This window comes from Moschus berezovskii, chromosome 13 (genome assembly GCF_049115385.1).
Source record: "Moschus berezovskii isolate FMDL1 chromosome 13, NW_MosBer_1.0, whole genome shotgun sequence".
Lineage (NCBI taxonomy): Eukaryota > Metazoa > Chordata > Mammalia > Artiodactyla > Moschidae > Moschus > Moschus berezovskii.
This window is the reverse complement of record NC_142472.1, coordinates 71035697-71050315: the sequence shown is the minus strand read 5'-3', so window position 1 is coordinate 71050315 and position 14619 is coordinate 71035697. Positions and strand designations below refer to the sequence as shown.

Sequence of the window (14619 nt, the reverse complement as noted above, 5' to 3'; positions counted from 1 at the left end):
TGTTTTTTTTTCTTTACTATTATTTCTTACTGTAACTAGAATATATAATTGTAGGATAATAATACTATCAGAGCTATCTGTGTCATACAAAGGGCATTTATTTAGCATCTTTAACAAAATTCTTCATTTGTTGAGACTTAACAATTATGAACTTAAAATACATGGTGCCATCTCTGCTTTTTTTCACCACACATGTAGAATCACTCACTGAAATTCACCAGATTTAATTACTGTAAAGTGGTAACACAGCAGAGGATTCAACTCTACTAAAACTTATTCATCAGTTTTACTGTTTTATGATATAGAAATACCTTTTGTTGGAAACCCGAATGAGAAAACCTAGTATTGGTTTTGGGGTCAAATAAGACTTGAGTTCAACTTTTAGTCATGTTACTTATTAGGCAATCTTAGGTAAATTCCTTGAAGTCATTCTTAGCTTTTTCATCTGAATATAGGTGAAAAATGGGGGTCCATCTCATAAAACTGCAGTGAGGAATAAATTTGTTATGTCATAAGCCCAGTGCCTGTCATGTTGTGGGCACACTGGTAAAAATTGGTTCTAACTCACCTCTTAGAACTAAATCATCTACTTAATGACAAAATAATTCATATGTTCACTGTTTCTTATTCTTTAGTTAAACTTGAGATGACTAGTGTTCTCTATCTCTGCATACTTAAGTTATTCTAGTATTTTCCTATATTTTCACTGAATTTTTACTTTTTTCTTTTTTTAACAAATACTGTTTATAAATACTAAGGCCAGAAGTTGAGTAACACTGTAGCACATGAGCACATGTACCTCCTTGATGGCTCATTTATACAGATGAGCAACCAGGTAGAAAATGAGGCCCCAGATGCAGTATGACTCCTGACAGGCCCAAGCTTGTAACAATTCCTTACTGAAAGCTCCTGCCATCATCAGGTAGTCTATTTCCCCATCCTTTGAATCTGGGCTAACCCAGTGACTTACTATGTATGACAAGAGGATGTGGTGAAAATGACACTGTGTAAGTCTGGAGATTTAGGACTCAAGAGGCCATTCAGCTTCTGCTTTTGCCTTCTTGGTATGTTTCTACTATCATATGCAAAAACAGAGTTTAGATTATTAGAGGAAAGGAGGTCAAGATGCCCTAAGCAACAACCAGCACCAATCGCCAGACATGTGAGGAAGGCCATTTGGGGTCATTCAGACCTAGCTGACCTGCTAGATTGACTGGAGAAACAGAGTGATCCTACATAAGACCAGCAGAAGAGCCACTCTGCTGAGCTGAGTCAAACTGCCAACCACAGAATCATGACCAAATAAATGGTGGTGGTTTTAAACTTCCACCATGACAATATACTGAGATGACAACAGATAAAAACATCAAGATATTTATCTCATATACCAAGTTACTTTACTGAGCAGCTGACTACTAAATTTCTGGGGCCCTTGTCAATGCTTGGAATATTTAACCACGACAAGCTCCAAGAAATTCTGGCTACTGTACATTGAGATTAGAAGCATGAAAAATATAATCAAAAAGTAGGACTAAAAAATAAGTAACAAATATTTCAGAATTTTAATCTTAGAGAGTTAAAGAGACCAGAGGAAAGAGAAATAATACATATTTTGGGCCTACATGTGTTAAAGGTAATATCTGAATTTTATGTTCAATGTGAGATATTTTCTTTTAATGTGGAGTGAGGGAAGCCAGAGAGTGAACTATAGAAAACCACAGCTGCAGACTGAAGGGACGCAAGACCTAATGGAAGAAGCCTCCATTTCTGTGGTATGTTGTTTGTCTATAACCGAAATCCGTAACAGCAACGATGAAAATGCCTAAAGCAGAGAGTGTATTCACCATGAGGCAAATGAGCTACAAGTAGGTGCAAAGACACTGAAACTATATAAATGATTTTCAGTTTGTCTTAACAAATTTAACTGTATCCTCCATTCTAGCTGGCATTAAAAAAAAAAAAAGGCCTTTAATTCGGATGTGTGGTTTTAGGTCTGTAAAACCTCAAAATTGACCAACCAGAGCCTGGGATTCTCGTGGCTATAGTGACTGGCTTAGCTCTCTTGTTTATTCCTCAACTGAAGGCTGTAACTGAGCTGACAGGTATAACCCTGGGGTCATCCTAGCAGTCATTTGGGGAAAAGCTTTCTAAGTCTAAAACTAATACATAAGAAAATAGTGCAGAAATACCATTCTTGATGCTTTGAGAATCTGAGTATAATCACATCAGAACAAATAAAAACCCTGGACTTCCCACATACCTGAGCAAATACATTTTTTGGTATTAAAAAAAAAAGTGAGAGTAAGAGAGAAAAGAGAAAATGCCCTCGGTGTATAATAACAACACATCTTTTTATTGTAGTAACCTTTGCAATGCCATGGACTGTAGCCCGCCAGGCTCCTCTGTCCACAGGACAGGCAGGAATACTGGAGTGGGTTGCCATTTCCTTCTCCAGGGGATCTTCCCAACCCAGGGATCCAACTCACGTATCTTGCTTGGCAGGCAGGTTCTTTACCACTGATCCACCTGGGAAGCCCGTACTAAACAAAACAACAACTATAACTCCACAGTGCAGAGAGGACACCTCTCTCTCTCATCTTCTTCGGTGGTTCCAGAAGCTCCTCAGTTCTAAGACATTATGAATGCTTTTGCAGCCTGTGGGCGGTGATTCTAAACTTCTAAGTACACAAAACTCATAAAGGACTACCAGGAACAGGACAAGCATTATGTCCTGGTGACAAGCCAACTTATTAACTTGTTATACAGTGGATATGAAGGGATGGAATACAAATCCACTGGTTCTACCACTGTTAGGTTGCTGCTGCTGCTGCTAAGTCACTTCAGTCGTGTCCGACTCTGTGTGACCCCATAGACGGAAGCCCACCAGGCTTCCCCTTCCCTGGGATTCTCCAGGCAAGAACACTGGAGTGGGTTGCCATTTCCCTCTCCATTGTGTGAAAGTGAAGTCGCTCAGTCGTGTCCGACCCCCAGCGACCCCACGGACCGCAGCCTACCAGGCTCCTCCATCCATGGGATTTTCTAGGCAAGAGTACTGGAGTGGCTTGCCATTGCCTTCTCCGACTGTTAGGTTAGATTCCTGTTAAAAACAAGTCTCCAGCAGTCAAACCACTGTGCCATCAAAAATGGCTGCAATCAAACAGTAAACAAAAATTATTAACTGTATCCGTTGGATACAGAAATAAAAGAATGAGAAAACTTACTTTTTTCCCTCGACAATTCAAAAGATGTTGCATGCCAAGTATAGATAATAAAGCTGAGATACAAGAAAATGCAGAGGAAAAAGAATGAACAGGGTATTAGGGGCCGTTGAGAAACTTAATGTACGGGACTTTCTGAATTCCTCCACTGAAATACAAAAGCCTGGCTCGCGGTCACTTACTTGGACTTTCTCTCCTCGTGGCCGTCTCTGGGGTTCCGGTCTTCTCGGAAGTCTTCCCGCTTTTCCCTGCGGTCTTCGCGAGCTTTCTCCTTGTCTTCCCACTCCCTCTGGCGCTCGCGCTCGCGCTCCCGCTCCCTCGCTCTCTCCCGCTCGCGCTCCCGCTCCCGCTCCCGCTCCCTCTCGCGCTCCCTCTCCTCGCGCTCGCGCTCACGCTCCCTCTCGCGCTCGCGCTCCCTCTCGCGCTCCCTCTCTCTGTCGTGCTCCCGGTCTCGCTCTCGGTCTCGCTCTCGCTCCCGCTCCCGCTCCCGGTCTCTCTCCTTCTCTCTTTCTCGCTCGCGCTCCCGCGCCCGCTCTCTTTCCAGTTCTCTCTCTTTCTCTCTCTCGCGGTCCCGCTCCCGCTCGCGCTCGCGCTCCCGGTCTCTCTCCCTAGCCCTTTCATCTCTTCTATCATCCGTTCTGTCTACTCTTCGTTCCTCTCTTCTTTCATCGCGCTCAAGCTCGTCATTCCTTCCCTGATGTCGAATTGGTGAGCTTGGTCTTTGATCTACAATGAAAATCAAGTTTCATCAGTGATTAATTTGACAGATTAAAGCTATTGTTAAGACAGTATGGCAAATCTTAAACTTTATCTGTGTACAGGGTCACACTGGCAACAAATATAAATCAGGTACTATATTTACTTTTAATCATCCAAATAATCACCACTAGATGTTTAAAAATATTCTTTTCTTAAAGGTAACTTTTATTTGCCCTCTAACTACCGCGTTTTCTGCTCCCATCAACCCCACTCCCACCTCCCGCTGATCCAACTTTTGTCTTCCTCTGCATGCTCCCTACCCTGCCTCCAGCCCACTGCTCCAACCCCACTTTCTGCCATCTCTGCCCTTCACCTCTGATCTTCTCTGTCCCCCCAGCAGGGCCTGAGAACACTGGTGGCAAAGGATAGGGGCAGCAGGAGGTGTAGAACATAGGAGCTGAAGGAAAAAAAAAATTTCCCTCGTAAGTCACACCTCTAATTTCAGGCGGAAAATATATACACAAAGTGCAGCTACGATGTGAAGAAAATATAGTGGAACAAAACATCTGTCAGTATTTGTTGCTGCGCTATCAATTTATCATAAACTAGAATATTAAGGGTACTGATGCTTAGCAATCTTGAAATAAATATAAAAAGTGTTTCATATTAGTGATCTATATTTATAAATAACTTAATAAACTGAAAACTTTAATCGTATAATTACTCAGATGAAGAGTTGTTTTCTTAAAATGTTAAATAACCTCATCACATTTATATATGTAATATATATATATATATTTAATACATGAATCATATAAACACAGACTGAATGCATGATGCCCAATATGGCCAAGTGAGCAAGAAATTAGTCTGGGATCAAAAAATGTCTAAGAAAATGGCGTGAACCTTTCCACAGAGATAGCCATTTTTGAAAAGTAGGTCACTGTGCCTGGATCTAGGCTACTACGATGTCTCTATTTTCACACTACAAAGTAATGTTTACTAGTTAGTCATAAAGGTCCTAATACAATATGGCCAACAGCGTTTGTACATGAAATCTCTAGCATCAACTTATTAAGCAGAATAATTTTAGGATATTTGTAGGGAAGGGGTCAACATAGTAATTTGAATTTCCTTTCTTATCACAGATTAAAAAAGATAAGAACTATCCATGCTTATTCTTTAGAGGTTACCTATCAAGCTATGAAAGTTCACAGAATTTTAAAACTTAAGGAAAACTAAACTCTGTCCACTCCCCCTTTCCTCCTTTTCTTAGAATTTATGGTCCAAAATTTGATTTATCAAAGTCACAGAGATGGTAAATACATGAGGCTCTCAGGACTAGAAGTCAGTTCCCTTACACCACCCCCACTTTTTTTTAACTTTTGCCGAAATCAATTTAAATTTAAAATGGTTCCATGTACTGTACTCTAGCTCCTGGAAAGCTATATACTCATGTCTTTGACTATCTGAATTCCTGGTTTGGGGGTCATACTAATGTCACAAAGATTACAAAACAACCTGAAACAAATTCAATACTGTAATTTATAACAATTCATACTTGAAATTTCTGATTATAGCAATGTTAGGGAATAGACTGCTTTACTCAGGCAAGTTTTTTCTGACAAATGAAAACTCTATCTTCCCAACCACACTGACAAAGTTCCATACTTCAAAGAAAATGGAAAGGAACATCACTTAATACATCTCATCTTCTTTATCCTTCCCCAAAAATGTGTTTTTCAAAGGTACACCTCTCTTCATTATTTCCTTACTTTAATGAATGACATGCCCACTCATGAAACCCATTCTGAGTTTTCCAACTCCCACTGTATTCAAGTACCATCAATTTCAATCTCAAAATATTTCTTTTTTCCATTTCCTCTCTCAATTCCTACAATTCATATTATTAACTTAGACTTTGGTCAGTTCTTCTTAGATGCCCATGTTATCAGTGGTCTAATGTTGTCTTTGGTCTTTTCCTAGACTCTCTCATGCTTTTATTTTTATTGATGAAAACTTTTTTTTTCCAACTGCTTATAAAAGAAAAAAAGGCTGTTTAAAAGCACTTATTATAGGCAGTGAAAAAGGCAATTAAATCCAAATGTTTTAGCCTGACTTATTAGGCCATTTACAACATGGTCTATGGTCTCTCACCCATCCTTTTTCCTAGCTTCTTTCCCTTCCTTCCAATTGTAGCACACCTCTACTCCAAGCTCATGATTTTTTACTCTCCAAAGCAGATTTTTTTTTCAGTCCTGTGTGTCTGCACATGCTAGACTCTCTACCTGACAGTGTTTTTTCCATGGCTCCTTCTAGCCAACTCCTATTCATCCCTCAGGCCCTAATTCAGATGTCTCTTCTTCAGGATGCTTTTGTGGATTGCCTCAGAATTCTATGTGCATCTTTGTCTTCTCATAGAACTTCACAAAGGAGTAGTATTTATCATATCTGATTGTCTACCCTAATCAGCCTGTGAAGAACTAATGGGAAGATTTAAATTCCTGAGCACAAGAACAAGGTCCTGAGAACATCTCTACCTCTGACCTTGATCCATCTCCCTTTGCTCACCATACTCTAGTCACACTGATCTTCTTTAAAATTCTAGAACATATGAAGTTATTTCCCATCTCAGAGAATTGGCACATATTCTTTTCTTTGCATATAATGTTTTTACCTTCAATACCTACAATGCTAGCTTCTTTCCTTGCATTTATGCCTCTGCATATATGTCATCTCAAATTTTTTATAAGCACACTATTTAAGGAAAGTAGGTCCCACTCATCCTTTATTTCTATCTGGATCTCTTGTATGTTTCCTTGATAGCATCCACCAATCATTTCTTTCTTCAGGGGGGATATCGTCCCTTTTATAAAGTTCTACAAGTGCAAGAACTGCTGTACTCCAAAACCCAGCAAAGTGCAGGGGTACTCAATAATCACTTGTAGAATATATAATCAAAAGTATATTTCTATTTCAATTGTACAACTGATATTTACTGAGGTAGTTACAGTAAAATAAAATAGAAACAGCAGGACATGTAGTCAGAAAACCTGAGTCTGAATTTTAGCTTTAGAACTTTATTCTCTGACAATGAAAAGAATCATTACCCTTCTCGTGGCCCAAGTCTCCTAAATTATAAACACAGATTTCCTTATCATACCTAAGCTCACAGATATTGAAAGATAAAAGGATTTAAAACATACATTTTCTGACTTAATACTGTAAAGAATATTAAGCCAGAGAGTATATAAAAAGCAACTTTCAAAGTTCTTAATAACTCAATACATATGTGGTTGAACTAAGTAAGACTGAAACCAAATGTTACACAGAATTCAGGCATAAGATGAGAAAAATCTGAGAGGGACATGAAACTAGAAAAAAAGGAAAAAAATAAGATATAAAAAAGCATTAGATTAAAGAGAATAAAGACTGGTGAATCAGTGTTTGGGAAGAAATAATTTCAGGCATTAACACAGATCATATTAACTGCAGCGTCATCTGTAACTAAGGAAATCATACATATCTTTCAACCCCAAATGTGGTTTGGAACTCAGCAACTCGTATCTTTGTCTCTGAGCTCATCTATGCTCTCAAAAGTACAAGGTGTCTTGGTGTCTTCGCTCTCCTCTTATTGCTGCCCATATCAGGATGAATGTTACCTTGTATACAATACAGCCCACTCTGAAGCATCAACACTCAGTTCCCTACTCCATTAATTTTATATGACGTTAACTTCAGCATTATAGCAAACCTTACTTTGGTAACTAGGCAAAGTTAGTATGACCTTCACAAGGTCACAGATGTTCAAAGGCCTAACATGTACTGACAATAAAAGCTTGTTTAAGAAAGTACTTATAACCCTTCTAAACTACTTTCTAGTATCTTGCTTCAATACTGATTTAAGAAGTCTTCTAGTAGAGTAACAGAAAATTTTTAGCTTAGCTTTAAATATACAAGAATATAAAGTTAGCTAAACTAAGTATTATATATTCTCAGGGAGGAACACAAATAAACTATTTCTCCAGACAGCCCCAACCCTATTTTCACTGCCTTTGTCTTGTTCCTCCCTGGCACTCCTTATAAGCCTGTGTATCACAGCTAGTGAGGGAGTGAATGGTCAGAACGCTCAGATGAGAAGCTATCTCCTGAATCAGAAATACCTGAAATGGCACCCAAGTACCTACGTTCTTTAAAACACTGTGAGCTGTTTGGTTAAGGTAAGAGACATGCAGCAAGGCACCTCAACTCTTGCAGTATGCAGGTACCTACTAATCCAGTACCTGCTCTGTTACCAAGTGAGTACTGGTAGCCAGTTATTTAGATAATCTCTACTGAACTAAGTAAAAAAAGATATGAATAAATAGCTTAAAATGTGCCAACAACAACAAAAAAGTGCCAACAAACAAAAGTCTTAAAAGATATTTTATGTTAAAAAGTGAACTGATAATGGTTGAAAAAAACTACAACTCTCCCAATCAATGATGGTGACTGTTTAACCGTATTTAACTCAACAAACCTCTCTCTCTGTTGTCGCGACGGTCTCGCTCCCCGTGTCTTCTCTCAAAGGAGGAGTCTCTTGCTTGCTCTCTGCTGTCTCTCTCAGGGTATCTGTCTCTTTCAGGATAGCTGCTTCGCGTCTCCCAGCTGTCATGATAGTTGCTACTACTACTGTGACTATCGATCTGAGAACCTCTTGTGCCTCGACTTCCTAAACAAAGGATATTCACACAAATATGTAACACATAAACTTCATTCAACAAGTTGTCAGTCACAATCCTTCCTCCCCCAAACATACAAAGATGTGTGAGGTGTTGTTGCGTTTTTTTTTTTGGTGAGTTTTTATATTTGAAAGTGTGGTAATCATTGTTGAAAACGATATTATATGCTGGATTAGAATACTCAAAGTGTCTAATGACTGACTTGAGTAAGCTTAAGTCCTCGTTTTCCCTTCCTTTAAACATAAAGCAAACAGTCTCATTTCAATTAAGCCAAAAAACAATGGAACAAAAAATAAAAACTATTAATGCATATCTAAATTACAGAAATACCATAAAAACATTTAAAATGTGAATTATGGACATATCACATTGACTACACTTTATAGTGAAAATATTCTAATATACAACCAAGGTACTTTGTTGACAGTAGGTGATACCTGAAAATTTTCATTAAAAATTGGGAAATGAATGTTCACAGTAGCTTTGTTATAGCCCCAACCGTAAAGTACCCAAATGTCTTTCAATGGGTGAAAGGCTAAACAAAGTGTGGTACATCCAGATCATAAAATATTATAAGTTACAAACTACTGATACATGCAATTACTTGGAAACTTAAGGAAATTCTGCTAGTGAAAAAGCCAATCTCAACAGGATACACACAGCAGGATTCAGTTTATGTAATACTTATGAAATAATAATTACAAGATGATTGAAATATTAGTGGTGGCTAGGGGTCAAGGACAGGGGAGGGGATTTGAATGTGGCCACAAAGAGATAACAAAGGGAGTCCTGTGATGATACAGTTGAGGATCCTGATTGTGGTGATGGTAATGCAAGACTACAGGGTCACTATGGAAAATACTGAATAGTATGGAAGTTCATCAAAAAATTACAGAACTACTATCTGATCCAGCAATTCCACTTCTGGGTACAGAGCCAGAGAAACTGAAATTAGGATCTGAAAGAGATATCTGTACTCCCATATCTGTATTCCCAGGTTCACTGCAACATTATTCACAACAGCCAAGACAGAAACAACCTAAATGCCCAATGATAGATGAATGGGGAAAAAATGTCATATATACATATAATACTTTGGCCACCTGATGCAAAGAGCGGACTCATTGGAAAAGACCTTGATGCTGGGAAAGACTGAAGGCAGGAGGAGAAGGGGATAACGGAGGAAAAGATGGTTGGATGGCACCACTGACTCAATGGCCATGAGTTTGAGCAAACTCCAAGAGATGGCAAAATCTGGCATGCTGAAGTTCATGGGGTCGCAAAGAGTCAGATATGACTCAGCAACTGAACAACAACAGATATATATATAATGGATTTGTCTTTGTTGTTTTTAGTCACAAAGTAGTGTCTGACTCTTCTGCAACTCCATGGACTAGAGCCTGCCAGGCTCCTCTGTCCATGGGATTTCCCAGGCAAGAACATGGAGTGGGTTGCCATTTCCTTCTCCAAGTGATCTCCCTGACCCAGGGATGGAAACTGCGTTTTCTGCATTGGCAGGTGGATTCTTTACCCCTGAATCACTTGGGAAGTCCTATAAAGGATTATTCACCCTTCAAAAAGAACACAGTCCTGCCATATGCAACAACATGGAAGACATTTTGCTAAGTGAGATAAGTCAGACACAGAAGGACAAATGCTACATGATACCGCTTATATGTGGAAACTAAAATAGTCACACTCATTGAATCAGAGAGTAGAATGGCTTTACCAAGGGGCTGGTGAGAGGGGGAACATGGAGGATTAGTCAAGGGGTACAAAATTTCAGTTGTACAAGATGAGTAAGTCACAGAGATCTACTGTACAGCATGGTGTCTACAGTTGATAATACTGTCCTGGAAACTCAAACATCTGGTAAGAGGACAGATCTTATATCAACAGCTTTCTCATCACACACACATACAAATAATAACAGAGTAAGAGGAAACTTTCACATGTTAATGGCACAGATTGTGGTGGTTTCAAGAGTATACACTTATCTCCAAGCTTATTAAGTTGTATATATTAACTGTGTATAGATTTCTGATGTCAATCATACCTCAGTAAAGTGGCTTAAAACAAACTGCATAAGGAGCCGGCTGAACTGCTTAGAGAGAGGACTGGGCTTGAATGCCGCGAGAACAATTTGAGAGAACTGGGGAGAGCAAAGCAGACTGTGGGATAGCTTCCCCACGAAAAGGTGGAAAGCTCTAACCTATGACTCGGCCAACCCCGCTCACAGAATAAAGGACTGAGCAGAGCGAGCCGGCTGCGGTTGGCCCATCCCCCATTCCCCGCCGAGACAGGCAGGGAGCGCAGCCAGAGCCGGAGCGGGCAACCGCGGCACCAGAAAGGCATCCAATACAAACTGCAGGCAGGCTTGTTGCTATTCAGGACTTCTTGGGCTCGGGCCGGTCGATATCCCCCTGAGAAGGTGCGCCGGTTGTACACCCAGAAAACTGAGTGGCGGGGACTGGGAAGGCGATAAGTCGCAGAGACCGCGCTCGCCAAACACCTGGTCCCCTGAGCTGCTCGGACTGGGGAAGGCACAAAACGCAGGCCCAACCAAGTCTGCGCCTTTGTGGAGTACCTGAGAACCTGAACTTGAGCCGCTCAGACCTGGGAAGTGCATACAACCCGGTGCCGGCCTCGGACAGTTCCCGGCAGAGCAACCTAGAGCCTGTGCAGTGTAGACTGGGACAGCATACGTGCTGTGAGCGGGGGCAAACCCAGTGTGGCCGAGACGCTGCGAGCACTCCCCACAGACGCCAGAGATAATCGACTGCAGCGTTCCTCCCTTCCCAGAACAAGACTGAACAACTGAGCCTTAAAAAGTGTCCACCCACCCCCTAGTATCAGGGCGGAAATTAGACACTGAAGAGACCAGCAGACAGAAGCTAAAACAGAGGGAACCACCTTGGAAATGACAGATAGAGACGTCTAGAGACTACTCCAAGAATAAGACCAAAAACCAGAGGCAAGAGGCTTAAGCCCGAATCCTGAGAACACCAGAGAAGTCCTGACTCCAGGGAACATTAATCAATAGGAGCTGATCAAACGTCTCCATACCTACGCTAAACCCAAGGGTCAACAAGTTCCAGAGCAAGACATACCACGCAAATTCTCCAGTAACACAGGAAACTAGCCCTGAGCTTCAATATACAGGCTGCCCAAAGTCACTCCAAACCCACTGACATCTCATAACTCATTACTGGACACTTCATTGCACTCCAGAGAGAACAAATCCAGCTCCACCCACCAGAACACCGACACAGGCTTCCATAACCAGGGAACCTTGACAAGTCACCTGTCCAACCCCACACACAGCAAGGAAACTACATAATAAAGAGAACTCCACAAACGGCCAGAAGAGGGAAAGGCCACTCCAAGCAAAGCATTATAAGCAAGATGAAGAAGCAGAGAAATACCCAGCAAGTAAAGGAACAAGATAAATGCCCACCAACACAAACAAAAGAGGAAGATATAGGGAATCTACATGAAAAAGAATTTCGAATTTTGGTGGTGAAAATGATTCAAAATCTTGAAAGCAAAATGGAGTTACAGATAAATAACCTGGAGAAAAGGATTGAGAAGATGGAAGAAAGGGTTAATAAGGACTTAGAGGAAATAAAAAAGAGTCAATATACAATGAATAATACAATAGATGAGATCAGAAACACTCTGGAGGGAACAAACAGTAGAATAACAGAGGCAGAAGACAGGATAAGCGAGCTAGAAGATAGAATTGTAGAAATAAATGAAACAGAGAGGAAAAAAGAAAAACAAATTAAAAGAAATGAGAACAATATTGGAGACCTCTGGGACAATGTTAAACGCTCCAACATTTGAATCATAGGAATCCCAGAAGAAGAAGACAAAAAGAAAGACCATGAGAGAATACTTGAGGCGATAATAGTTGAAAACTTCCCTAAAATAGGGAAAGAAATAATCACCCAAGTCCAAGAAACCCAGAGAGTCCCCAACAGGATAAACCCAAGGCGAAATACTCCTAGACACATATTAATCAAATTAACAAAGATCAAACACAAAGAACAAATATTAAAAGCAGCAAGGGAAAAACAGCAAATAACACACAAGGGGATTCCCACAAGGATAACAGCTGATCTTTCAACAGAAACTCTTCAGGCCAGGAGGGAATGGCAAGACATACTTAAAGTGATGAAAGAAAATAACCTACAGCCCAGACTACTGTACCCAGCAAGGATCTCATTCAAATATGAAGGAGAAATCAAAAGCTTTACAGACAAGCAAAAGCTGAGAGAATTCAGCATTACCAAACCAGCTCTCCAACAAATGCTAAAGGATCTTTTCTAGACAGGAAACACAGAAAGGGTGTATAAACTCGAACCCAAAGCAATAAAGAAAATGGCTACGGGATCGTACTTATCAATAATTACCTTAAACGTAAATGGGCTGAATGCCCCAACCAAAAGACAAAGGCTGGCTGAATGGATACAAAAACAAGACCCCCATATATGTTGTCTGCAAGAGACCCACCTCAAAACGAGGGACACATACAGACTGAAAGTGAAGGGCTGGAAAAAGATATTCCATGCAAATAGAGACCAAAAGAAAGCAGGAGTAGCAATACTCATATCAGATAAAATAGACTTTAAAACAAAGGCTGTGAAAAGAGACAAAGAAGGAAACTACATAATGATCAAAGGATCAATCCAAGATGAAGATATAACAATTATAAATATTTATGCACCCAACATAGGAGCACCGCAATATGTAAGACAATTACTAACAAGTATGAAAGGGGAAATTAACAATAATGCAATAATAGTGGGAGATTTTAATACCCCACTTACATCTATGGATAGATCAACTAAACAGAAAATTAACAAGGAAACACAATCTTTAAATGATACAATAGACCAGTTAGACCTAATAGATCTCTATAGGACATTTCACCCCAAAACAAGGAATTTCACCTTTTTCTCAAGTGCACACGGAACCTTTTCCAGGATAGATCACATCCTGGGCCATAAATCTAGCCTTGGTAAATTCAAAAAAGTTAAAATCATTCCATGCATCTTTTCTGACCACAATGCAGTAAAATTAGATCTCAATTATGGGAGAAAAACTATTAAACATGCCAACATATGGAGGCTGAACAACACGCTGCTGAACAACAAACAAATCATAGAAGAAATCAAAAGAGAAATCAAAATATGCATAGAAATGAATGAAAATGAAAACACAACAACCCAAAACCTCTGGGACACTGTAAAAGCAGTGCTAAGGGGGAAGTTCATAGCAATACAGGCACACCTCAAGAAACAAGAAAAAAGTCAACTAAATAACCTAACTCTACATCTAAAGCAACTAGAAAAGGAAGAAATGAAGAACCCCAGGGTCAGTAGAAGGAAAGAAATTGTAAAAATTAGGGCAGAGATAAATGCAAAAGAAGCAAAAGAGACTATAGCAAAAATCAACAAAGCCAAAAGCTGGTTCTTTGAGAAGGTAAATAAAATTGACAAACCACTAGCCAGACTTATCAAGAAACAAAGGGAGAAGAACCAAATCAATAAAATTAGAAATGAAAATGGAGAGATCACAACTGACAACACAGAAATACAAAGGATTATTAGAGAATACTATCAGGAATTATATGGCAATAAAATGAATAACCTGGAAGAAATGGACAAATTCCTAGAAAAATACAACTTTCCAAAACTGAACCAGGAAGAAATAGAAAACCTGAACAGACCCATCACAAGCACGGAAATTGAAACTATAATCAAAAATCTCCCAGCAAACAAAAGCCCAGGTCCAGACGGCTTCACAGCTGAATTCAACCAAAAATTTACAGAAGAGCTAACACCTATTCTACTCAAACTCTTCCAGAAAATTGCTGAGGAAGGGAAACTTCCAAACTCATTCTATGAGGCCACCATCACCCTAATCCCAAAACCTGGTAAAGACCCCACAAAAAAAGAAAACTACAGGCCAATATC

The 14619-nt window shown here is 39.8% G+C and overlaps 1 protein-coding gene across 6 annotated transcripts in view; it reads right to left on the bottom strand.

The window, feature by feature from the left end:
• The window catches only part of ZC3H13 (zinc finger CCCH-type containing 13), a 110704-nt gene that overhangs the window by 14660 nt on the left and 81425 nt on the right, over positions 1–14619 (bottom strand). For 5 of the 6 annotated variants that reach the window (XM_055426066.2, XM_055426068.2, XM_055426070.2 and 2 more), the window contains exons 11-12: positions 8437–8628; positions 3401–3944 (exon numbers count right to left, since the gene is read on the bottom strand). In XM_055426066.2, coding sequence (XP_055282041.2) covers positions 3401–3944; positions 8437–8628 — 736 coding nt within the window. Of the gene's footprint in view, positions 1–3400; positions 3945–4290; positions 4375–8436; positions 8629–14619 lie in introns of all 6 variants that reach the window. The other variant, XM_088842762.1, reaches the window with a different exon arrangement.